This window comes from Siphateles boraxobius, unplaced genomic scaffold, assembly GCF_051911475.1.
Source record: "Siphateles boraxobius isolate OS27281-9 unplaced genomic scaffold, OSU_SipBor_1 7, whole genome shotgun sequence".
Classification (NCBI taxonomy): domain Eukaryota; kingdom Metazoa; phylum Chordata; class Actinopteri; order Cypriniformes; family Leuciscidae; genus Siphateles; species Siphateles boraxobius.
In genome coordinates, this window is record NW_027509197.1 from 25392159 (window position 1) to 25419298 (window position 27140).

A 27140-nucleotide genomic window follows, 5' to 3' on the forward strand; every position below is an offset into this window, starting at 1 on the left:
TCTGTTAAAACATTTTATATAATAGTCATACAATTTATATATATTAAAAAAAAACTTTAACTGACAAAGAACCTTCAAAATCAGAATGGAGGAAACCACGATCTAGATTGTCATACATTTCAAAGCTTTTTTTCTGTTATAATACTGTTTGACTTTCCTCATTCCTCTGCATCCTTCCAATCATAATCCATCTAATTTATGAAAAGAAAATCAACCATGTGCTTTTGTAATAAGTGTGCAAGTTTTGCTCTGGTGATGATAATGTCCATGAGCTGATATTTAAAAAGACTATTTCCTACTGTAAATCACACACTCGTAGGCACAAACATCAGGACTTGGTAAAAAAAAAAAAAAAGCCATTGGCTTTCGATTGGCAGGTGTGTCCCAGACTTATCTTCACATCTTTAGACTCTTTCATGACACTATAATACATACACACTGATGTAATATAACAAACTCTGAAAATGCAGAACAAGGCACTGGACACCGAGAAACTGGCACATTGTGGACAAAGGCAAACAGATAAACAGTGGTTTACATTTTCATTTAGAATTTTCTGGAAGGTTTCTGACCAGCAAGATTTTAAAACACCATCTTCACTAAAAGCTCTTTATCTTTTGAAGCAAAATGGAATCCATGCAATGGATTCCTGAAAGCATGTTAGAAATCTGTTTAAAAAGGATTAATATTAATAACCAGTACAAAAGAAAGGAAAGGAGGAAGACAGAGTAGGTTAATCATAGTTCTGGATTCAATGTTAAATTAATAGTCAACCCCAAAATGCAATTTCTGTCATTATTTACTCCCACTCATGTCACTTCAAACCTTAATGTTATTGTTCTGTTCATGGAGCACAAAAGGAGAAGTCTTCTAAAGCCCTACAATAATTTTGAGAGAGGAAGAGACTGAAATTTAAGGCATTATTCACTAATAACTGTTGTGATTTTATCAATGAGTCAGTGAGTTCAATGGATAAGTCCAATTAATGAACAAATCATTCTTTTTAACTGGTTCTTTTTAATAAATTGGTTGATTTGATTCACAAAACAAACTAGATTCTTTGTTTTCATGATTAAGTTCTTGAGTTCAATTCACTAATGCAATGATCCAGTACCAACAGCTCACTGAAGAGGAAGATTTTCAGTGGTTAACAGCTTAAATTTCATCCTATTTCTCAGACAGCGCTTTCATTTGACTTCAGAATACTTGCAATACAGTACATAGTTCTTTTTGGAGGTATTTCTGTCATTTTTGGAGCTTGACAGGCATTGGTCACCATGAACTGCCGATGTATGGAAAGAGACACATATAGGGTTTTAACAACATAGGTAAATAATGACAGAATTTTTATTTAGGGATGAACTATTCCTTTAAACACCCATTTACTGCTATACATAAGTGCATACAATTGTAGTACCATTGATATCTAAATGTAAATAAATATTGGTGCAGGCTTCAAAACATCCTGGTGCACATAACATGCCAAGTCCTCGGACTAGAATCTAAAATTCAACCTGAATAGAAGTATTATTTGAACACTGTCTCTATGTCTGAGAAGGAACAGCGTGACAAAGTGTCACTCTCCAAAAGCGTCAGACTTAAGTTTAGACCATCAAGAGCTAGAAATCTACTTATATTTTTAGCATAAAAATGCTCTTCTTTACAATATAAATCTCAAGAGCCATCTATTCACAATGTGTCAAATTCAATGTGTATAGTACAACTGGTGTACGATCTGGACAATGGAGAACTTGCATTGGATTTTCATCACATTACAATGGGTTTTATGGACTTACAGTCAAAAGGCTGGAATACACTACACAACTTTTCAAATCTAAACAGATTTTAAAACAGGCGGCGTCATGCGCTTGCAGACTTTGTAGATGGTTACAGAGAAACACTGGGCATTCTAAACAAAACGAGGATCACATACACTTACTAGACTTTAAAGTCACTCCGAACACAATAAACTCATAAAGAAACATGCGCCTTGTTGGTAGATGAATGACAAATTAAAACAACATGCTGTAAAATCGGTTCAAAATGTCAAACATGTTTGATATTCTCAGACTGGATGGAATCTTATGGTGCATTCCATTTAAGTGGAACTTTTAACTGGAATGCCCCCTCAAGTCAGAGTTGCAAATGGGAAACTCGGGGAAACCGCAACAAAACCCCGACTTCAGAATCCAATAAGGCTGCTCAGCGCATCAACCATAGCAAAACACTAGTGATATATTGTTTATTAGCTTGTCTGTTTCTCTGTGTCTCAATAAAGTCAGTTGTTTTTGCCCATCATATACAATGTGATTTTCTGTCAAGGCAAATCTGCAGACTGGCTTTGACTTTTGACAAATTGTCCAGACTTAAATCAGCAAAAATCTGTGCCAAAGTCATGTAGTGTATTCCAGCCTTTGCTCTTACAAATAAATACTAAGTGACTTTGATGCAGTGATGGCAATTCCCCTGTTGTTCCAAATGTGATTTCTTGGTTCCTGATTGGTCCCACAGTGACAACAGGAGTGAAATGAATGTAAACTCACCTTGTGCAGGGTTTGTGCTTTCAAAAGTCCACAGATTAAGAGAGACCACGCCACACTATACATTATCGTACTTCAAGCGTGAGAAGTCGGTCAACATTTGGCGATCTCATTCATCCTGTGTTAAAGTGATTAAAATGGCTTTCGAAAAAAAATCTCCTGTGCAAACAAATGTAGCAAAACAAAAGCGTACCAAATGTGCTATGTCATGTTTCATAATCTCTTGTTATAGAGGCTGCGCTCCATAATAAAAAATCTATACAACTTCTGTAAGGTTCATGACAAAATGTGCTTTGAAAACTAAGACGGGCGCCTCTAGAAGGAGCCGGGGTCAAAATGTCTCTGAGTCCGAGTCGTTTTCAGTGGTCGTGCCCTCGCTGGAGGGACCGGAGGGGTCCCTTGGACTGCGGGGGCCATGAGGACTCTTGGCCTGGCAGGGCAGAGATTTCAGCAGGGCGCCTGGGGAAGGAGTTCCAGAGCTGCAAGGGGAGCAGAAAGGCATCATGGTAGCCAGAATGAGAGCCAGGCAGTCAGCCACTTCCCTGCTGGGAGCGCAAGCCAGAGCAGGGGTGAGACCTGCGTGGAAAGACAGCCAAAGAGCGAGAGAGACAGGATAGCAGAAAGAGGTGAAGGGAGGGACGCAGCAGTGGAACAAAAGGACAGTGGTGGGGAGGTGATGGACGAAAGCGGCATTCCATTAGTGCCTTGCTATTCAGGAGGCCAAACACATGGTTGGGGGGCAAAAGGGGAAACGCATGACACCGTCAAAGCTTTGAAACACAGCCACTGCTTTGGCAAAAGCTTCAATGGCACTAATAAAAGAAGACTGGCATAGGCAGATGCACATACACTGACAATCTACGCGTGAACAAAATCTGCTGAGATTTCAGACGCACCATTCTCATCTAGTACTTGAACGCTGGCCCCACGAGAGAGCAGCTCTTGCACTGTCTGCTTCATCCCGCTGCGAGCAGCCAAATGGAGAGGTCTGAGGGAGTGAATGAGAAACAAGTGAAATTCAATTGCTTCTTTATTAATATATAAGCATGGTGCTAGCAACGTCAAGGTCACAGGTTCGATTCCCAGGGAATCCATGAACTGATCAAATGTATTCCTTCAACGCAACATAATATGAGAGACATAATATGTAATATAATGTGGAAGGGAACTCACGTTTGCAGTGCAGCGTTTGTAGCAACGAGGGCAGATTCTGGAATTTTTCCAAGAATGAGCAATGCACATTCCTCCATTCCCTGGAAAAAAGCAGACAGAACAGGAAATTCATCTTTAGAAGACATCAGGTAATGGATTAATAAAAACATTTAAAAAAATACTGTTTACAATGTTTGTTTTCATATCTGGCATAATTTTTTTGTTTCATAGTAATAATAAATATTAGGAATATTAATGGAAACCCCGTTTTTAAGGCGGCCAAATTATTAAATACAAAGTAAATATGATTTTGGAGTGAGTAGATAATATGAAATTATTAGGGGGGTTTTATGTTTGATGTGAATATACAATTTTTGTCCATGAAAAATCTATAGTGACCACTGCTGAAACTATAGGGTAAACTATAAAGTTATAGGGACTGATGAACATGGCATGCAATTGGCTCTACTTACATTACTGCAGGCTAGATGAAGTGCTGTATTGCCCTTCTGGTCAGTCAGACTGAGATTCACATTGGCACCAGTAAGCAGAGCTTCTGTTTAAAACACATGCCACACTTTGCATAAGTGAGCTTATTTTCATAACCCTTTTATACAAATGAACAGAGAGAGGCATAATGCAAAACAGGAGAAGAAAAACATGGTGAAGAATACATACCTACAACCTCAACTCTTCCTTTCTCTGCTGCCATAATCAGTGCACTGTGCCCTGATTGGTCAACATCATCCACAGATGCATTATGGGCCAGGAGCAGCTGAACACAGTCAATGTGCCCAGCGAATGCAGCAGCATGGAGAGGTGTCCTGATAAACCGAGACAACAGTTCTTCTTTAAAATAACTTCCACTGGCTCATGTTTATTATATTTGTTCAAATTTTGGAGGCACTGTAGGTACAATTCTATTATATTCTATTATCTCTAGCATAGTACTGTTACTAACCTGCCCTTGGAGTCTTTGCAAGTTACAATATTTGATCCCATGGCTTCTAATAAAAGGGTGGCACAAGTCTCGTGGTCATTGACCCTGTAAGGCAGAGGATTCAGAAACAGAAAAGTTGAAACAAAGAAGAAAAGTGCAACAGATGACAGAGATGAAGACAACCTCACAGCAGACATACACGGCACAATGCAGCGGAGTGAAGGGGTTCCCATCAAACTGACGAAAGTCTTTTTGTTCAAGTATGACCTCCACACAGCCTTCGTGACCTATAACACAGACAATGCTAGTCCACCATACTTCAAAAATTGCATTCTGTTTACTCATAATTAAAAGCACATTGTTAAACTGTTAAAACTAACCATAGTAACAGGCCCAGTGCAAGGGTGTGTATCCCTGGTTGTCTCGCAACGGGGGCATTGGGGGTTCAGAACATGCGATATTGAGCAATTCGCTCAACCAGGATGCGTGACCCCTCGCTGCAGCCATGTGGATGGCTGTCCGACCCCTGGAGTCCCCCAGTACCACTGATGCCTCCAGCTCCAACAGGGACTGAACACATTCCTCCTGTCCACACAAGAGCTGAGAGAGAGAGAGAGAGAGAGAGAGAGAGAGAGAGAGAGAGAGAGAGAGAGAGAGAGAGAGAGAGAGAGAGAGAGAGAGAGAGAGAGAGAGAGAGACAGAGAGAGAGACAGAGAGAGAGAGAGAGAGAGAGAGAGAGAGAGACTGTCTTTATCAACTTGATTCTTCAACAATATCTTTCAAATGTTTTAGGACAGTATGATTATTTTTTTATTTTATTTTTATTAATACGTTTATTAAGATAGGATGTATTAAATTGATCAAAAGTGACAGTAAAGGCATTTACAATGTTACAAATGATTTCTATTGTAAATGCTATTCTTTCTATTCATTGAGGTATCCTGGAAAAAAAGTTATCACATATTAATATATAAAAAAAATTCAGCAGCACAACACCATTTTATTCACTATCACCATTTTATTTATTCACCATCACTATTTTAACATCATATTAAAATGATATCTGAAGGATCGTGTGACACTGAAGACTCGTGTAATGGGAGCTGAAAATTCAGCTTTGCCATCGTAGGAATAAGTTACATTTTAAAAAATGCAAAACTGTTATTTTAATTTGTAATACAGTTTTATAATATTACTGTATTTTTGATCAAATAAATGTAGCATTGGTGAGCATAAGAGACTTCATTTAAAAAAAAATAATAATAATTCTCACGACCACAAACTTTTGAACAGCAGTGTGTATAAATTGCAAGGAATCAATATGTCTAGAGTTTGTGCATCAACCATTAGGCCACTGCTCTAAATGTTTGTATAAATTTACTGTAGATTTCCTATTTTATTTTATTTTATTAGCATTACTATCAACACCAAAATCAAGTAAAAGTCCTTGCATATCTTGGACTTCAATACAGTTGACAAGATCAGGAAACTCACCCCCAGGTGTAGAGCAGTCAGACCCTGATGATCAGCCATGTCTACAGTTGCCTCACGCTCCAACAGAAGAGACACAGCGTCCACATGACCCCCCATTACTGCCAGCATTAGAGGGGTCCTAAAAATACACCGTATGAATACTCATTAATGCAATCTCAAGCGCAACAATGTGTCTCTCTCCAGTGCACTTTGATTTCAATTAAACATCACTTCAATCAATCAATAGTCTTCCCATAAGTTCTTAGGCACCTTTTTCTATCTTAATCTAGGCTAAATTAATTTTGTTAAAATACAGCTGTTTATAACGGTTGATTTAGTTATGGTCTATAAATTAATGAGTTGATTCACTTACTAGTGTTACTTACTATTACTAGTGTTAGTATGTAGTGTGTTGAAGTTTTTTCTTGGCATTCCAATATTTATTTATTACAGAAAAATTGTTATGTTGTTTTTAATTAATTTAATAGATGCATAGTAATTTAAAAAAATAACTAAATGTAGTTAGTGACTTATGGGTAACTCCTTTTCTTTTCTTTTTTTAGCTTGAATGTAATTAACTACAATAGGTGACACTGCTGAGGTGTAACAGGACATGCCACTCATTCCACTCCAAAATAGGTAATAAACAAATCACTCACTGTCCCTGAGAGTCCGCTGTGTCAACCAGATCTGCATTATCAGAGTCTTCCAGCAGGAGACGCACACATGATGTATGACCATTCATTACTGAAAAGAATCACAGTGTGTTTAATTTTTTTTTTTCAATTGCACAATTGGGTAATTTCCACCACACATAGGTGCAATACCTGCAAGGTGGATGGGTGTACGTTCTCGTGTAGTATCTCTGCTTCTCGGTGAGGCCCCGTGGTTCAGAAGAGTGAGAGCGCAGTCGTTGTGGCCCCTGAGGGCAGCAAGGGCCAATGGAGTCCGACCCACCTCATCCCCCTGATCCACCTCGCAGTGACCCTCCAAGAGCACTTCTAGAGCCTGTGCGTGACCATGGTATGCCTGGACACAGACATATACACTTGTCAAGGTGTAAGATTAACTGTCTGAAAACTTATTATTAAGGTGTTTTGTTTTTAGAGAGAGAGAGAGAGAGAGAGAGAGAGTGTGTGAGTGAGTCAGTGAATGAGAATTTAGCCATGAGCTGGTATGCAGACACACAACTGTCAGGTATGGGGGTGGTGAAAATAGGACTTAGGTGCATAGTTGATGGGCTTTTATTTAATAAAAAACAAGAAAAAGAAAAAGAAGAAAAAATACCCCGAGGGGGAAACCAAGGGACTAGACTTGACTTGACACAAGAGATAACATTAAACAACGCTCCAGCACAGGACTGAAAACACAGGGAGAATAAATAGGGAGCAAGGCAGGTAACAAGGGAGGACAGGTGGGGCAAAATAACCAATAATCAGGTAATAAGATGGGCGGGGTTAGACAATGACAGGAGAGCACATGACACAAGGAAACACACATGACAACCCATGTGCTCACCAAACATGACTAGAGCACAAGCACATGGCCAGTAAAACAACTCAGACAGCAACATAGTGTCGGCCCAGGTCCGGCCCACATCTGGGCCGTTTGGAATCCGCGTGTATCAGATGTGGGCCGGATCTGGGCCGACACTGTTGCTGTCTGGGAAATCACCAGCCATGTGCTCACACAAAACGAGACATGAACACGCAGCTAATGAAAACGCTCATAAGCCACATGATCACACAAAACATGACAACATTAAAGCACACACCTAGTGGAAAACACAAGGCGTGTGCTACACAGCACAAGACAAAACATGACATGAAAGCACTCGGCCGATGTAAACACGAACTCAAAACCACACACTCACACGACAAGACAAAGCGCACAAGAACGAGCGTAAGCACATCCTGTGTGCTCACAACAGTGGACAAACATGCAGAGCATGTTTAGTTTTGACATTGTATTCATGCATTTTTAGGTAGCCTATTGTTTTTGGGTATATAAAACACTGCTTAATCAGCTTAATTTACAATTAAATTGAGGTAATGTGAACTGTCCTAAGAAATGTGTGTATACTACCATTCAAAAGTTTGGGGTCAGTAACAATTTTCCTTTTTTTATTATTTAAGAAATTGATATTTTTATTCAGCAAGAATGCATTAAATTGATCAAAATTGACAATAGTTACAAAAAATATACATTTTTCCAATAAATGCTGTTCTTGTGAACGGTAGTGTAAGTGAAAAGGGAAAAAGGTGTTTGGATTTACAGCCAGATGCAGTGGACTTCTGGTTTGGCTGTTCTCCATCTCATCTGGATGGTTCTCATCTCTGTCCAAAAGCTGAAATCAAATTTGAAAAGTCTGAATTAAAGCTGTTCTCATTAAACTTAATTAAAAAACGAATCTCAATTTAACAGGACCACATTCATTCTTGTATTGACAAGTTGGAAACGCTTCATTTTACAGTACAGTACTTACAGTGTACTTACCTAGAAAGTACTGGGTAATATAAGGTAAGTACATGGGTTAAGGGTAGGTTTAGGGGTAGGTTCAGGGTTAGTACCTAGTTATTACGCAGTTATTACCCAGTTATTGTAATTACTATAATAAGTACATAGTGTGTATATGGGAAACAGGACTGTAAAATGAAGCGTTACCGACAAGTTAAACAAATAACAGGCATTAAGACATATAATTTTACTACAAACAATGAAACCACAAACTGGACTTAATTCATTTGCAGGTTAGGTTACACATTTAAATCTAATGTTGTTGAGATGGAGGAAGTGCCCTGAGGCACACACTGGAAATGTATGTGTCCTCACCAGTTTCAGACAGTGTCTATGGCCGTACGCTGCAGCGTAGTGAACGCCACTGTAGCCTTGTTTATCTTTAAGTGATGGGGCGGCACCCTGCTGCAATAGGAACTCAAGACACCTACACACAAATATATATATATTTAACAAACTAGTATAACAAACATACACATACATTACATATGTCTATATATAAGTGTGTGTGTGTGTGTGTGTGTGTGTGTGTGTGTGTGTGTGTGTGTGTGTGTGTGTGTGTGTGTGTGTGTGTGTGTGTGTGTGTGTGTGTGTGTGTGTGTGTGTGTGTGTGTGTGTGTGTAAATAAAAACACCCTTTAGCCATGACTTATTCATCAGAAATCACAGCATCTAGTACCTTATTGCTTACATATACAATTTACCATGGTTTAATTACCGTTCAATATTACTGCGCTGTTTTCCTTAAAGCACACACACACATACATCATTTGCGCCATTTTCATATAAGCACACAAATGCATACATTACTTGGAGACAGTGCCATGCGCACACAGAAACATTCAGGAGCACAGATTATTAATTTATCAACGCTGCACCGCAACTTTTATTAATAAAATAGCTTGGCTACTGAATCACTACTTTATATTTCTCAGCATCGAGGGGTTACATTGCTGGTTCACAGCTTCGTTGTTCATAGAGAGAGACTCTGAACAGACAGGTAATTCATGTATGCATCTCTTTCTCAATAATGAATTCAAATAAATGCTATAAATCATCCATTGATATAAACGTAATCTTACGCAACACTTTGTCTCTATGACTGATTCAAAGCAGGCAGAATCCTAGATCTAATGAGCTGTAACTGACGAAAATAACCGTCATTTTTACCCTTCTGGTCTAATATTGAGCTGCAAACATCAATAACAGTTGTTAATGCTGGAAAATGACCATGGTAGAAGTGAGGTAATACACGGCTAGCAGTGCATTAAACATTTTATATGCACTCCGCGGAGGTAAGGCAACCGTATGCATTTATGTGTGTGCATTGTATGTATACGTGCATAGGATAAAGCATAATGTGCTCTACTGTGGAAGTTGAGAGAGGGAAAGTACATTAAGGTTGTCCCAGATAGTAAAATGATGAGGTAACAGATGCACGCAGACACAAACACCCAGTGTTTTTGCATCAGAGCAGCACACGTATAAATGAGGCTGAGCAGACATGGACCAGAGAACTCACAGAGCTGCCTCCTTCTCCCTCTCAGCTTGAACACCGTCACTCTCTGGTTCCAGGACCACACGCCGCCTTCAGAGAAAACATGTACACAAGGTCACTTCTCCTTCAACAATAAATCAAATATTTTTTAGAAATATTTTTTTTTTAAAAGCATCAATTAAACACAATATAATTAATATTGCAATATTAAATGTGATCAGGCATGTGATCAGCTTAAGACGAAAAAAGAAGAGACGCGATAAATGAAATATCTTGCTTTGGCAATAAAATATATATAATTATATATTATATATATTTATAATAATCACAGTAATAATATATTATGATAGTTTTATGGTCGGGAATTATTAATCATACATAATTAATAATAAAAAAAGTTTACATATTAATATAAGTATATAATTTTATAATTTATATCTGTGCAATAAAACTGGGGTATCTTAGTATAAAAAAACAAGGTTATACAAATTTTATTTTAAAATTTTATTTTAAGGTGTCTGTGTTACAGTGTAATTATACATTTAATGACTGAGTAGTAATAACTACATGTAACGTGTAATAAGGACACTGTAAAATAAAGCATTACCAAAAAATAAACTGTATTAATTAAAATGTTTCTATGGTACAATGTCAGAAACTACAGTTACCAAATCATTACTCATTTACAATTTTTTGTGCCAGTGAAATCTGGCAGCTAATCTAACTAAATTAAGCACAAAGGTGTTTCCGTAACTTGACGCTGAACCCCTGTCTCGGCACATAAACTAACCCAATGACATGAGACTTAAAAATAGCCTGTGGTTGCCATGGTAACATAGATATATGCGTTACTGTAGCTGCTAGCAGTCCTATAGAGATGGGGACTGGCAGTGCACTCGATTTCACCTGCTGTTGGACTACAGCTGCTGGTGTCTACATCATTGAATTGTGTTAGACATGCATCTACATCGAACAATTACATGTTATTTGGCCACAACTAGCTCCATTTATGCACTGTAAAAAAAATCATGTGGGAATGTTTTGACCTCCAAGAACCCCCAAGTACAAACTATGATTAGGGTGAAGGATGATTTAGACTGATGAGCTGCAGGTTTTTTGCATTCAAACATTTCAGAATATCAGGCCCCAAAGAGCTCCATTATAATTCTATTACTGAAAACGCAATATTTGTTTATTTTTCCAAACTCAGCACCAAATCCATTTTTTAACAAATGTGGCTGTTTGTGTAAATGTGTATACCTCCTGTCCAGATCAGAAGCAGCAGCGTAGTGCACAGCAGAGCGCCCCCAATGGTCAGTGGCATTAATGCAGGTACCGCAGGACACCAGAGTCTCCAAGCACTGAAAGTGTCGACTAGCTGCCGCATAGTGGAGAGGGGTCCTGTCAACAGCCATTGACAAAAGAAGAGGTCAAATAAAGTTGTCAAAATTTTAGTATGATATAGAAGTTTAGAGTACAAAAAAATTAGTATAAAAGAAATGATATAATTTAACGTGTGCAGTGATAGTTGTACAATCAGAAAAGGTCTACGAATGTCTAACTCAAAAAAGATTTGAGTTAAATTTAGCACTTACTACTCTTCATGAAAAATTATTTAATCTTCACCTATCATACGACGATGAAACTTATAATATATTACTTAAAAATTATTTATAAAATGATCAAGTTAAAAATGCTATGAAATCTGAATGTCATTAAATTGTTGATGAATTCCAAAAGTAACAGTTTTCCATTAAGCCGACATTTTAAAATACTTAAAAAATTAAGTTTTTTGTCTTACTGCAATTCAAATATTTAATTATTTTGTCTTAATGCTTAATTAAAAAAATTTGTTAATGCTGATTTTTTTTTTTTTTTTTTGATTTTAGAAAATATTACATTTTCCCCTTTAATTCAATGAATACCGCAGATGTTTTATTGTCTATGCAGAAGATTCAGTACTTTAACTGCGGATGAAGTGAGCAAAGGCATGACAAGTGAATGAGCAATTATCCTGATGTACATGTCTCATATTTACCCATAACTCACCTTCCATGTTTGTCCCTGTGGTTATGATCAGCTCCACTGCTAAGTAGTAGCTTCACACATTCCACATTACTGAGAGAGAGAGAGAGAGAGAGAGAGAGAGAGAGAGAGAGAGAGAGAGAGAGAGAGAGAGAGAGAGAGAGAGAGAGAGAGAGAGAGAGAGAGAGAGAGAGAGAGAGAGAGAGAGAGAGAGAGAGAGAGAGAGAGAGAGAGAGAGAGAGATTAGCCATGAGCTGGTTTGCAGACACACAACAGGTCAAACAATACTGCTATTTGTCTGAACAATGGACAACGGCATAATAATTAGTTTTGATATTGTATTCATGCATTTTTAGGTATTGTTTTTGAGTATATATATAACTTAATGACTTCTACATTTTGTATCACATTCCACATAATATAATTGCAGTTACAAAAGTTCAAATCAGAAACAGAATAAGGAACTAGACAGACCTCTAGTAGAAAAACAAAAAGGAGAAATAGCAATGCTCAATATGGCAGCTTAGCAAAAGATGTTCCGCCTTTCAGTTAAAAGGTTCAGTCACCTTATTGGCTAAGACTCTACCTAATTGTATAGCTCTACATTACAATGTGTATGCACACTTGAAAAATACAGTTTTTAATTTCAGCTAAGCTAATGCTAATGTATTTTTTTCCACATTTAACAGGGCTGTCTGCAAGACAGACACACTTACCCGCCCGCAGCCGCGGCGTGTAGACATGTCCTCCCAAGGTTGTCTGTTGTATCGATTTGATAGCCTGCAGACAGGACCGAGTCATTATTGAGAGGGCACATTATGCTATACCTCCGTTCTGAGGAATGAAAAGATGGGGAGGAAGGATGCAGTGCCCCCACAATCAGACGCAGACAGTCACAGTGTCAGACCGAAGGAGGGGAAAAGAATGAAATGGGGAAAAAGGAGTCCAAAAAGAGACAATGTGAGAAAAAGAGAGAGAAAGTATGTTAGTACAGGAAAAACAAAGACAGTGCACACAGGAAACACAAGACAAACACACATCGCTCACACAGGTGAGAACACAAATGTGTGCAATCAAACAGAATGATTTAAAAGTACAGATATACAGCACCTACATCCAATCTAGTGTTTCCTCTACAACAATCCCATGATCAAGAGTCCAAGTTAAGCAAGCACACAGAAATTAGGGCATTCCAGACTTCAGCAGAGACATGAGGAAAAATTCATGCCAATCATTTCAGAGACAAAATATCTTTAAGTCACAGAATAAACCTAATTGCATAAAGAAGAACAGGATTTAACTTTGTGTTAGTATTAAGTATTTTTTAAAGAGGAGGGTTGTCTGAGTCACATCAATTTGAGGGGTACCTCTTGGTTCAGTACTTGGTCCCCTCCTCATCTCAATATAGACAACAACACTATATGGCAAAAAAGTATGTGGACCATAGCCAGTGATTACTGATTATTTCATTTCAAAATCATGGGCGTCAATATCGAGGTGGTCCTCCCTTTACTGTTGTAACAGCTTACAGTTTTCTGGGAAGATTACCAAAAAACAAAACAGGCCCTTAATAACGAGTGCTCAAAGTCTCCCACACCTGGTGTGATATGTGGTCAAAGACATTAAATTTAACACCTTTGCAAATAATTTTATTCGAAAAGGATTAATTATTTTATTCAAATCATCAAATTTCAAAAAAGACATTTCAGTCATGACAACTCTCGGACTGTTTGGCATGGTAATGGGTATGACAATGTTAATATGTTTGGTCTTGGCAGAATAGATTTGCTATTCCGCCAGATCTGCTATTCTGCAAGTAAGACATGCTGCTGCTGTACAATATTGTGTACATTAATTCCTCAAAGCAGATCTATACAAGTGGAGCTGGGGAAGGTGAAGGTTTCTGAAAGCATGCTGCAACTGCAATAGCAAATGCTGATCAAGTATTTGAAGGTTGAGCAAGCGAGCTCATTGGTTACTGATACACCAAGAACCAATCAGCTGTGCCCTATATAGAATGATGTGATTGCAAGCAGGTTAAGTAAAGGACCTATCATCTACAGTTTCATGACCAAGCTTTGTATTTATGTTTCAAAATATTTATATTTCAAATATATGCTGTTCTTTTGAATGTTCTATTCATCAAAGAATCATGACATTTTTTTTTTTATAATAATAAGAAGTATTTATAATAAGCATACACTGAAGACTGGAGTAATGGCTGCTGAAAATTCAGCTTTGTCATGACAGGGATAAATTACATTTTAAAATATATTCAAATAGAATATATCTTATCAAATGTAATAAGATTTAACAATATTACTGTTTCTACTCTATTTTGATCATATACATGCAGACTTGGTGAGCATAAGAGACTTATTTCAGTAGAGTAAAGTAAAGTCCTATAGAAAGAACAGGAAATAATGGGGAGAAGTAAAAGGAATGGGATCAGGAAATGTCCCGAGTCAGATTCAAACTTACATTTTCTGCTTGAGCTTAATGTGTACATTACATGCACAGTTTAAGCAAAAATGGTTTCCTCTAGATTTACATTGTTATATTAATGCAACTAGTGTGATTTGGTGGCATAGTTAGTACCTGAGGAGAGGAGTTTCCGGCAGCAGTCGGCATGAGCATTCAGAGCGGCCAAATGCAAGGGGAACATGCCGTGAACACCTCTTCTGCAGAAGAATATAGGGGAGTCTATCAGAGATAACAAGATATGATGCTTTACCAATATTTTGAACAAAGATCCAAATGCAAAGTCAAACCTGGTGCAGTCAGCTCCACTCGTGATTAGAGTGTTTATTAAAAGTTCATGGCCGTATCGAGCAGCAACATGCAGCGGAGTGTTTCCATCCTTATCAACACAGTCAATCTCTCCACCTGTATCAAAAACACACAACTGTACTCACAATGTACCTGGAAATAAGTTGATATCAAAATCAAATGCGGTTTAGATTCAGATATTTTAGGGGCTGTACACACAGAACATGCTTTCCATTCCACTGAGCTAATTTCTATGTAAACACAAAGTAGCCAGACGTGTTTGGCCGCTGAACGTGTCTTGCATTTTTTACAGATTCTTGTGCATGACATGGCATTCTAAAAATGAGGTGCTCAAGTTAAAAGAAGTTCATATTTTAAAAAACGTGTCTCTAGACCTTGCCTTTTTACCACTGACATGTGTCTCATTTTAACTGCAAAAACGCATTCTGTGTGAATGGTCCTTCAGCCGGCTAAAAACAGCTTTACCGTTTTGGATGAGCGTCTGGGACCGTGTGAATCGACCGTGCACTGCCGTCAGATGAAGAGGGCTTTTCCCATCTCGACTCTGAGGAAACATCACAAAATGTTTATTAACATACAGCACACAGGATTTGGACGGTCTGTCTATATTTAGTCCAAGTTGGGCATACCTGGACGTTGACATCAGCTCCACTGTTGACCAGGAACTCCAGACACAGGGCACCATGCGTGGATGCAGCAGCAAAGTGGAGAGGTGTGAAGCCCTTGTTATTTGGCTGACAAACATTAGCACCATAGTCGATCAGCTCGCTAACCACTGCATCCTGCCCATTAAAACACGCCACATGCAGCGCTGTGTTCCCAAAGCCATTGGCTTCATCTATCTACGAGTGAAGCATACAATGTAATGGTCAGTCCAATGACCCCATCCTTTCTTCCCTATATGTATCTATTTGCATCCTAAGTACCTCTACAGCCAGGCTAAGCAGATGTTTCACCACAGCGATCTGACCGTTGGAAGCAGCAGCATGTAGAGGTGTATATCCCCTCTTGTCCTTGCAGCTGATCTCGGCCCCTTGACTCACCAATAAACACACTACATCTAAGTGACCTGCAAGAGTATTGAGAGGAGCTCATGAAGACAAACACAGATATAGCAGATTAAACATAGTACACCCAAAAAAGAAAAATCTGTTATTAGTTACTCTCCATCATGTCATTTCAAAACCGATTCTGTTGAACACAGAAGGAGATGTTTTCCAGAATGTTGACTTCTTACCATAAAACAAAATCAGAAAGTAAGTAAGGCCTTGTCAATCGTTAGTCCATACAACTTGTCCACAACATACTATAAGTCTTCTGAAGCAATGCCATTGTTTGAGGCAAAACCAATATGAATGTTAGCAAGTGCTAATTTCTTTTTGAAGACTTGGAATATTGCACATAATTAGCATTTTTGGGTTTGCGATACTGACTAGTAATGAGATCTCAATATTTTGGGGGGATTTTGTTGATGACGACAATTAGACAACATTTTGCTGATAGTGTTTTCATGCTGGTTCCTTGGCTGGTTTAGGCCTGTCATGGAAAAATGACGATTTTCATAATTTTCATAATATTGCATTGAGAGTAAACAGAGATGTTTAATTCACAGCAGTAACAGAAATGATAAAGGGTCAATATTTGACCCTTTTTTGACCCCATCTTTTATGTAAAACTCAATTAGAATAATAAGGCACTATAGGCTATTACCAATCAAATGAAACCAGTATCAACAAAATGCAATTCCGCACAGCAGAGATGCCACAGAAACTGCATCTGAAGTGGCATTTTAATGATTTGTTCGAAACGGCTGATACATTCTAAAATGAAACATGTGACTTATGAAACAAGTGTTTTTATGAATGGGTTATTCACTTAAATTATTCGTTCAGTAACGAAAGACTGCTGTGTATGTTTGGAGACCTCCAAGAATTCAGCTTCGGACTAGTTTAAAAAAACAATTCTAACAACAATTTCACTATTATTGTAGAGTTAGTATGACAGTAGTATGGACTACTTGAGTGGTGATTTTATGCCCTTTTTAGAGCTTATCAGCCGCCTCATAACTATTTTTCACACTTGAAGAGCAGCATGAACAACTCCTTTTGTGTTCCACTGAAAACAAAAGAAAACAAGGGCATACATGTCACAGTTTTTATAGGACCGTTCCCTCACCCATATATGCTGCCCAGTGCAGTGCACGGCAGTCTTTCTTATCAAAGGCGTTGATGTTGGCACCCTTGGCCAATAGAAGGCTAACCATCTGAAGATAGGGAGAAAGGAAATTGAATAACAGTGACAAGATTGAGATGGAGAAATGGATGAGAGAATACATAGAGCATGAGCCAATAATGCACCAGTAATTATGGGTCTCCTGATTGTGTGCTGCGTGTTTGTGTCACAATTCATATAATGACTTTCTAAACCATTCTGCATTGTGGAGAGCTCAAGAAATTTCACTGTGTTGACAATGCAATGTGGGAAGTATTTAGCAGCACCCTTTTTTTTATTATTGTGCTATTAGTAATGATTTCAGTCTACTTTTTATGTACTTCTCAGAAATATACTTAAAATTGCACTTATACAAAGTAGTTGGCCAATTCTTGTACTCAATATTTTGATCGAGATATGCTTAAAATTATACTATGATTGTAGTTGTGTTTACTCTTTTGATTGAGTAGCCTACTAAATACTTTTGTTAAGTTTTACATACTGTCTTATTAACTTGCATTGTTTGAAAATATTGATATATAAAAAAAACAAAAAAAAAACTGATATGTTCATAATTCTGAGTATGTGAAATTTTGTAGACTAGTCCACAGGTAGTATACATAGGACTTTACTTCAAATCTACTTTACCCGCCATTGACTAAATTTTCCAGCTATCCATGTTTTCACTGTTATTTGGTGAGGGGCGCTATAACGCATCTTCTGAATAGTACAGAATCTCAGAATCAAAACACAGGTGAAGAAGAAGCAGAAACAATTGATATAAGATTGCTTACTAAAATCCATGATCATCAAACATTAAACACCCAAATAGGATACCTATTTATGAACATAGTAGTATACATAAAGTGCAAGAATAACATAAATAGTAAAAGATAAGTATGATGTTATGTTCACTTCAAGAAAACTTGCAAGCATATTTGCAGTAACTAATAAACTAGCAGTTTACTGAGAGTATACTTCAGGGTGTACATTCATAAACTAAAAATGTGATACACATATATGACTAGTAAACTATCAGTATACCATTACCTATATGTTTACTTGTAGTATATTTGCAGTATAATTGAAAAAATTTGTTGCAAACTAGTTGTGTTTACACGTTTACTACTGAACACTTAAAAGTATACTTTTATACACTAAAAAGTGGGCCAATTTAGTCCCAAGTAGTATTGAAGTAGTACACTTACAAGTATACTTTTAGTACATTGATATTAGTATACTTAATACATAAAGTATACTTAAAATATACTTGAACTTTACTTAAGTATACTTAATAAAATTAACTTGAAGTATACTTATTTTTGTAAGGGCAGGCAAGTGACTTTGTATCTAAAAGTCAATTGCCCAGTTGGAACGTCACTGCCTCAGTCCTTTGGACTTATTGTGTTAAACTGCAACAAAATAAAATGTGATCTAATTCTGTATTGCAATGAATGAAGCAAAAATTAAGCATGTAGTCTCCACTTGCAATACCTCCGTGTGTCCATTGAGGGCAGCGTGGTGTAGGGCAGTCCGTCCCCCGCGATCTGAAACATTGACGCTGCTCAGTAGCGGGATGATGACTTCCGCACAGCGCAGGGCCTTGTTGGCGGATGCGACATGCAGCGGAGTCTGCCAGTTCTTGTCCCGTGCGTTAACATCAGCAGAATGACGGATCAACACGCGAACGGCCTCCTAGATTTGGACAAAAGAAAACGATTGTCGCAACTGTAACTATATTGTGAACTTTAGCACAGCTGTAGAAGTATTTTAACCAATCAGCATCCAGGGTGGGGAAAAAACCCTTTTCTAATCACACAACAGTTGCATATGAATTGCATTGTTTTAAAGGCATCCTGGCATGTGACAACATCACACAGCAGCTGTTTCTCATTCAAACATGTTTTTGCGTGTTTAAAAACTAAGCCCACCTCGCTACGTGATGCCACTGCCCTGTGGAGTGGAGTCAACCACATGTTGTCTTTGGCATTGACCCGAGCCCCTAAAATGGAGTAGTACAAGACACATTAAACAATAATAACTACAATAAATATAAAGATTCGCTGGATTTTTGAAAGGAATAGTCCACCCAAATATTTAAATTCTGTCATCATTTACTATATAATAGTAATACAAGACACGTGTCTGGAAAAGTATAAGTAATTGATGACATCATTTTTACTTTTGGGTAAACTATTCCTTATTGGTTTTGAACATGCATTTATTTTATATGAAATGCTGTAAAGCTACAATGGAAGGGAGGTGGGGAAGGAAAGGAGGGAGAGAGAAAAAGAGCAGCTCTACCCGACACAATGAGGAGATCTGTGATCTCAGCATCTCCGAGGAAGGCTGCTGCATGAAGGGGAGCTCGCTTATCAGGGTCCTGAGAGAGATTGAAAAACAAACAAACAAAAACAGAGTGAGACACACCGAAAAAGAAAGTGGCAAGATGACATTAAAATTCAAATCAAATCAAAGTTTTGTTACTTTTACTACATGTCAGTAAGCTTTGAACCTCTCTATATGCTAGTGTATTCTCATAAGTTGATACACATTTAGAAATTACAGTCTTCCTCTACCAGGAATAAATATTCATGACTGTTGTTCAAAAGTTTGGAGTCTGTACGATTTTTTTAATGTTTTTGAAAGAAGTCTCTTATTTTCAATCAATGATCACCAAGGCTGCATTTATCCGATCAAAAATAAAATAAAAAAAGTAATATTGTGAGATATTATTACAATTTAAAATTACTGTTTTAATATATTTTAAACTAATTCATTCCTGTGATGCCAAAGCTAAATTTTCAGCAGCCATTACTACAGTATTCAGTGTCACATGATCCTTCAGAAATCATTCTAAAATGCTGATTTGGTGCTCAAGAAACATATCTTATTATTTTTAATTATTATTATTTAAATCATTTTTGAAAACAGTTGTGCTGCCTACTTAATTTTTCAGGATTTTTGAATGAATGAAAAGTTCAAAAGAACATAATTTTTTTAAACATAAATCTTTTTTTTAAGGCATCATAGTCTTTACTGTCTTTACTATCTTTCCTGTTTTTACTTTACTGGTTTCTAGTAATCCTGAAGACCTTGATTAGCTGGTCCGTGTGTGTTTAATTAGGGTTGGACCTAAGCTCTGCAGGACAGTGACCCTCCAGGAACTAAGTTTGACACCCCTGGTTTAAATGGTAGTGTATCTTGCGCTTAGAGGTGTATATTTTTTTTGTGTCCAATAAAATTGTCAAAATATCCCTCCAAAACCATCTATAACCACATAGCAAGAGCAAGCAAAAAATCATATTTTGCAAGCTGTGGCATAAACAAAAAGCTACTAGCTAATAAAAAAAAGGATAAGCCATTCTATGTGTCTTCACCTAACTTCCTGTTTCAATTGGAAATCTACATCAAGGCTAGAAAGACTGAGTCATACTAACCAAACTCATGTGACCTGTACATTCCACTATTTTTAAACCTCAAAATATTGTACATTTTCAAAAGTCCCATTGTGGACTGCAAAGCTTTCACAGAAAATTGGGCATAGACTTGATCACTTCTAAAAATGAATATGCTGACTGGGGGGGTCAATGCAAGGGATCCACAACAAAGAAGCATTGACTGGCTCTCTTCAATCAATAAAGGGGATGTCAGTGTGTACTAATGTGCTCACACACTTGTGGTGGTGACATCTCAACGTGTGTATTGTCTGAACCTGTTTGCACATGCAGCCTAAAGTCATGACTTTGGTCCAGCGGCTCTTTAAAAAACATTCAGACAGCGAGCTAATTCTTGCTGGAGCCATTAGGGCCGACACAGACAGACAAGCAAAATAAATAAATATTCTGGAAGAAGAATGGCCTTGAAAACTGTTTTGTGTCCTGTTGCCTTTACTGAGACAAATGTATATAAATCTCTGGCTGTTTTCCATGGGGTTTCTTAACTATTGTGCTGCAGGGAACAAAGAGACGAGATATAGTCATGTGAGAAGAAGAAAAGAAGAAAATGATTCATACCAGTGCATTGATGTCTTCAGATTTACATATGAGCATACGAATCTCATCTGGGTCTCCATTAAAGATGGCTTGGATAAGGGGTGGCTGTGAAAAACAAGAGATTATTTAAACATGTTATCAAAGAAGAAAATCATAAAGCATTGGTTTGAAATTAACTCAGCTGCTATGCTATTGACTATAGATATACGATAGACGATTCATACATTGTGACACTAGTCCTGACCATAGAATGACCTTCCTTGTGACTGCACCTTTAAGGTTACAAATTTAAACAAATCCCAAATCCTAGCAACCACCCGTAACACCCAAGGACACCACCTACTAATGCCCCAGCAACCACATAGGAACACACTAAAAACCACTCAGAACTGATTCGCATTATACACCACCAACAACCTTGCAACCACCATTACATTGTGGCAGCAGGTTATGCAATGGTAAGTGTTGCATTTTTTCAAGAAAAAGTGGTAATCTATAATTACACAAAAACCCCAATGTTTGGAGTTTGTCATTCAGAATCAGTTAAAATTATACGTTCTTCAAATCCGTTTCTCAGCACAAATCGCTAACCAGACAAGTAGGCTTTGAAACCAGTCTCACCATTTCTATAAAATAGCATCATTACAGGGAGGACAAATCAGGACCCAAAGAGCCCCAAGGAAGCTTTGCACCACATACTGAATTAAAGTCATGTTTCCTTTACATAATTATCATCTTCAATCCTTGTTTATGGAGAGAGACTAAAGACTAAACTGAACCCTTATAAACTGTATTTTCTAGCTTCAAAACATTAATGGCAGCACAATGAAAAGCATGATAATCTGATGCACGCGTGGGATAAGAGAGGAGAGGTGGTTTGAGCCAAACTTGGCTGCATCTATACTTCCAGTGTCTCTATCTGCAATAACCCCCACATCTCACTTCCTGTTGCTTTTTTTTCACTTTCACAGAAGCGACACAGAGGAAGCGTGGAAAGCATTTTCATTTCCGCTATACAACAGAACACATGCAGTCAAGCCAACATGCAAATTAACACAAAGGATGTTTCAGGGCTCAACACTAAGGGTAAGGATTGTGTCAACGTTTAATCTCTGACCAGTATATCAGCGTACATTGCAAACCCTAGTATATGAACTGATAGCTGTAATGGAGTTACATTATGGCTTTTTATAAAGTTATGTTTAATGAATGATATAAATACATTTTTTCAGGCATGTCAAAATATGATTCTAACAAAAAGCTTCTTTCACTCTTTGACTTTTTCTTTATCATGCACACATGCAAACAAACTCTCAGTGTAGAGACAACAGGAGATGTGTTGTTAAGATCTGCTCTATTTTCAGCTGCAGAAACAGGCCATCTAACACCCACTCACTTCAAACTCATTTCATCATCCATAATAAAAAAAAGATCTCTGCAGGGCCAGTTCGCCATAAGCCATCAGTCATTTCTATTAGTCATTTCAAGTTACTCAGCTCTCTTACTGCAAGTTAACCATTTGTCTCAATTCAGTTTCTATTTTCATTTCTCCCAAAATGTTTTATCTGAGACCAAGATGAAAAATCTGAGCGATGAAAGAGCAAAATATGAGCAACTGCACTTTCTAAGAGGATATCATGTCTTCATGAATGAAGACATCAATGTCTTCTCTTTCTTGGTGACATTTCAACCAGCAGAATTCGAAAAAACAAATATTTAAGTTTGCAAGGCATAAAAACACATGCACAACATTAACAAATGTAAGATTTACAACACAGCACTGGCCCAAACTCTCTCACGCTGGCACCGGGCCATCCTTATTGAGCTCTTTTATGAGAGCATTGAATCTATGAGAACACAATGTTGAATTCTCTTCACTATGAGATGTTGCCTCTGTCTTGATCGCATACACGAGCACACATCTCGTCTCTCCCTTGAAAGAGAACACAAGTTTACACAACAGCTGGTGACAACAGTGCTGTCTGTGTTGTGGCACCGCAAAGCTTCAGGACGAGATTGCTGAGCGCTGGCACAAGCACACAATCTGGACGGGGCTCATCACAAATGAGGACATTCCCCGACCTCCCAGCACCACTCCATGCCAAAGCCAAACGCTCCAACACTGAAGCCATTGTTGACATGCATTTGGCTACACGGCCTTCCCCCAACTGCTCGTTCCCATCATCTACCTCTACGCCCAATAGAAGTGAGCTAATTGTCCTCCTTAGCCAATGAAGGCTGAGGTTTCTCCACTTTTGACACTGCAGGTTCTTCTTCAAAACAGCAGAAATGAGGAACTGCTGATGTCTCATTTTAAAAGAACTGCAAAACTGAAACCTAGTTCCATGTGACAGCATTTCTTCCCAGATGTGTAAAGTCACAGCATGAAATGGAAATTCACTCAATCTATGAACAATTCATCCATGCATAGTTTTAATTTTTAAAATATTTTGTGACCTTTTTAATCAAACTTGATCTTCCAGTGAAACAACAGACTTCTCTTTGGTGACATGATATGCTAGACTTCTCCAATTATTTATTCTACTTAATTCACCTCTTTCTTACAATTGACTGCAAACTCGGATGTAAAGTATAAAAAACAAAAACGAATGTATGTCATGAAGAGCATAACAGAACCATCTAAAGTCTTAAGCACGGATGACGTATAAGCAGTAAACACACTATCCTCTATTTCCTCTCTCTCTGGCTCTCTGAACTTGTGTCATGTAACCCCCTGAGACTACAAAAAAGCATGAGAGGGGAATGTTGAGATTCAACAACTTCCTGTTCCTTTCCTCTTTCGGCAAATTATGGAAATCAAATTGTACACAAGACCAAAAAATGACTGTAAACTTTACTGACGCTCAGAACACTTAGTGTCACATATTAAATTTCTAAATAAATTTCATGGGTTTAATGCAAGTTAAACTTTCTAGGGCATGGTGTCAATTACCACACAAAAAAATTATTTCAACTTGGGTCTAAGTCTGTAAAAACAAACAAGACATGCGTTTATATTAATGCACTTTAATGCAGAAGTCAAAGGGGAAAGGCATTATGCCAGAATAAACGTTAAAATACAGTTTTTATTGCCGCAAGACTTAAACAACTTTACAACATTCTACACTTGAGATGTTCCTCATTTTTAAGCCTCTTTGGTTCAAATGTCTGCTAAATAAATTAATGTAAAATCTGAATGTGTTAAAAGTATTATCCAATCTTTCAACTCCTGTCATGACACAGAAAAAATATATACTCCCCTCAGTAAAATATTCCCATACCTCCATTTACGCTTTATTTAAGCATAAATGGAAGTACACCAAAGTTCATCCACCTAAAACACTAGTACCACCACAAAAGATTGATTTAGGAGAAGGGTTTATAAACTTTTTCATACTAAGGACCCCAAAAGTACAATGATACAAGTACCTTGTGAGGGAAATCATTGATAAATATAAAGGCAACTGTATATGTTTATGTATAAAAATCCATCTACAGTGTGAGGAAAATATTAAATGTAATATTATGAAGACAACTAAATTAAATAATAGTTTCCAAAATTTAACAGTTGGCCTTAACATCATCATTATACTAAAACTATTTAAATATTTTCTGGAAAATATTTACTTGTCATTAGGTACATATCTGCGATTAGCACATTAACTTTTCCCCTAAAATATTTTTTTATCATAAATATTTTGACTGAGTAAAAGTACAAATTAAATGTATAAAATTAATTAAATTAATGCCATGATTTTTGACCAGTCTTTAGAAAGAAAAATGTTCAATAAAGTGAATGTAAAAAAAACCATTAAACATAGATCATTAATATCTCAACTGTATTTTGTAAAATATTAATACAGCTCAAATATGAACATGTACGAACAAATTAATTAAAGTGCTGTATTAAAAATATGATCTGAACACTTCTGCTTTTAAGCCTTCATACCCTTTTTGTAACTGCATTACTGTACACAAAATTTTTGCTTGTTATTAAAAATTGAAAGACAAGCCAAGTTGCTGTTATTTTCTGTGACAATCAACAGCATGAAGATGTCAATAGATTAACTTTTTTGAATCCTTTCTATTAACCGTCTAGTGTGCAAAGATTTAGTGCACACTTAGATTAAGTCTCTACATTCTCACAGCTGAAAAATCTTCTTGATAGACACCCTGATAGACATCAAGTTACTTGTTGCAAGGACAACCTCCTAGAACTTTTGCAAGTGTCTAGATATAAGGGCATCACATGACCGTTAGGGAAATAGGTCTATTCTACACAAAAACTAAACCTTTTCACTCTTTGCCCACCAAATGACACATGAAAAACGAACAAACAATTAGTGGAGGTGACTACTCTCAAAATAAGTAACATGTAATCCAAAAGTGTGTAATATAGCTTACATAAATATAGCAGCAGTATTCAACATATCACAGATAGAAATCAGATGACAATGAATTCAGTCTTTTACTAACTAGGCTGCAATGTTGGAACCTAAATTACTGCTACTATCACAGCAAAAGATCAAGATATTAATGACAAAAAGGAACTTGACTACGGTATCTGAGCTCTAACTGGGTGGAGCTCAACCATTTTATTGGTATTCAACTTACGCTAGTTAAAACAGAAAACTGACTAGGTGTCCTGATAATGATATTATGATTTTTTTTTCTCAAAACCTGGATTGATGAGCAGATTAGATTTAAGAGCCATATCAACATAAGCATCACAGCACACTACAGCAGGAAGTTTCTTCTCTCTAAATAAAAGCATATAATTGTCCTTACACAAGTTATGCAATGAATGTGAACAACGACTTGCACGAATTGCTCAGGATGTTACTTTTTTGACTTTCAAGGAAGACCTTAATCTTTCAAAAAGAATAATGTCGTTGTGTTGCACATGCAGTTTCTGTAGCTATGGAGCATCACATGATGTATTGTATGCATTCATTGAAAATTACATTCGATCATATGCAAACCCCTCAGTTAGATAAGCTACATGACATCCTCCAATTGAACTGTTCATTTTGCAATCAAAAATATATTGGTAATTCAGAAAGCATTGTGCAAATACCTGGTCGACTAGTTTTAGAACAGCCATATCATGTGAAACAGCACATCCAAACTCCTGAAAAGATCTAGAGGTGAGGATTAATCAAATCCAGACGAGCCTGTTCGCTTTTTTTTTCACGAGAAGATGGTGCTGCACAATGATGTGGCATCAAAAGCTTGCTTCCTGCTTTGCTGTGGATCGCACCCTCCAGGGGCCCGGGGTGATGTGACGGCCGTGGCCGGGTCTAAAGGCGCTATCTTCGGTCAGCGGGAGCAGCTGTGGCCGCTGCCTCACGCTCCGGCGCTCCGGGAAAGAGGAAAAGGGGAGGGAGGAAAGGATGCGAGGACTGCTGTAAACAATCCGCATTTACAGCAGTGCCAACAACAGCGATACCGATTTCCGATATTATATCCCAGTCGTTTATGTTCTGCGTTATGTATTCATTCGTTATAAGAAAATACAGGAAGTCAGCGTTTTTTGTATGCTTCCCCTTGCTATTTTCAAAATCCTACTATGGCAAAGTCCTGACTTATGAATATTAATAATGTACCGACATTGGTAACAGATTGGCTGAGAGGCAAAGTGGGCGCTGTTGAGATGGCCAATTAACACATCCTACACCGGACTTATGAATTACCTACTGTTTCATGAATATTAATTAGGATATGTGACTGGATGCTTCAGGGAAAATAGGAAGCAACGTCACCAAAATCTGATTAATATTCATGAACTGTTCCGTCACCATAGTAGGTTTTGAAATTTCGTTTCTCTTCTGTATCCGATGCACAGGATTGTCAGTTCTTCCGAGGGTCCAACATCATCATCGTCATCATCGCCTCACCGATGCCCACACTAGTCTGACTAACGAATGAATCATTCTAGTGAATCTGTTTTTTAATGATTCGATCACAGTGAGTGATGACTCCAACGTATACGTGAATAGT

General features: G+C 37.5%; 1 protein-coding gene across 4 annotated transcripts; it reads right to left on the reverse strand.

Moving 5' to 3' along the window:
* Nucleotides 1-26711, reverse strand: ankrd44 (ankyrin repeat domain 44). Of its 4 annotated transcripts, none has more exons than XM_077215802.1 (28): nt 26218-26711; nt 21162-21245; nt 19450-19528; nt 19077-19147; nt 18640-18840; nt 17110-17197; nt 15861-16003; nt 15564-15776; nt 15400-15478; nt 14916-15030; nt 14743-14825; nt 12861-12924; nt 12169-12237; nt 11380-11520; nt 10144-10209; nt 8938-9049; nt 8381-8452; nt 6933-7134; nt 6765-6852; nt 6127-6244; nt 5013-5232; nt 4832-4919; nt 4654-4737; nt 4371-4516; nt 4166-4248; nt 3714-3793; nt 3437-3528; nt 1-3019 (listed from the first exon to the last, which is right to left on the reverse strand). In XM_077215802.1, exons 1-28 carry the CDS (start codon nt 26242-26244, stop codon nt 2988-2990), a joined length of 2940 nt encoding a protein of 979 aa, XP_077071917.1. In that variant the 5' UTR covers nt 26245-26711; the 3' UTR covers nt 1-2987. The 4 variants fall into 4 exon arrangements, with proteins under 4 accessions (XP_077071917.1, XP_077071913.1, XP_077071916.1 ...); XM_077215798.1 differs by having other exon boundaries at nt 1-3116; XM_077215801.1 differs by having other exon boundaries at nt 12861-12978.
* Between the last annotated feature and the right edge of the window lie 429 nt (nt 26712-27140).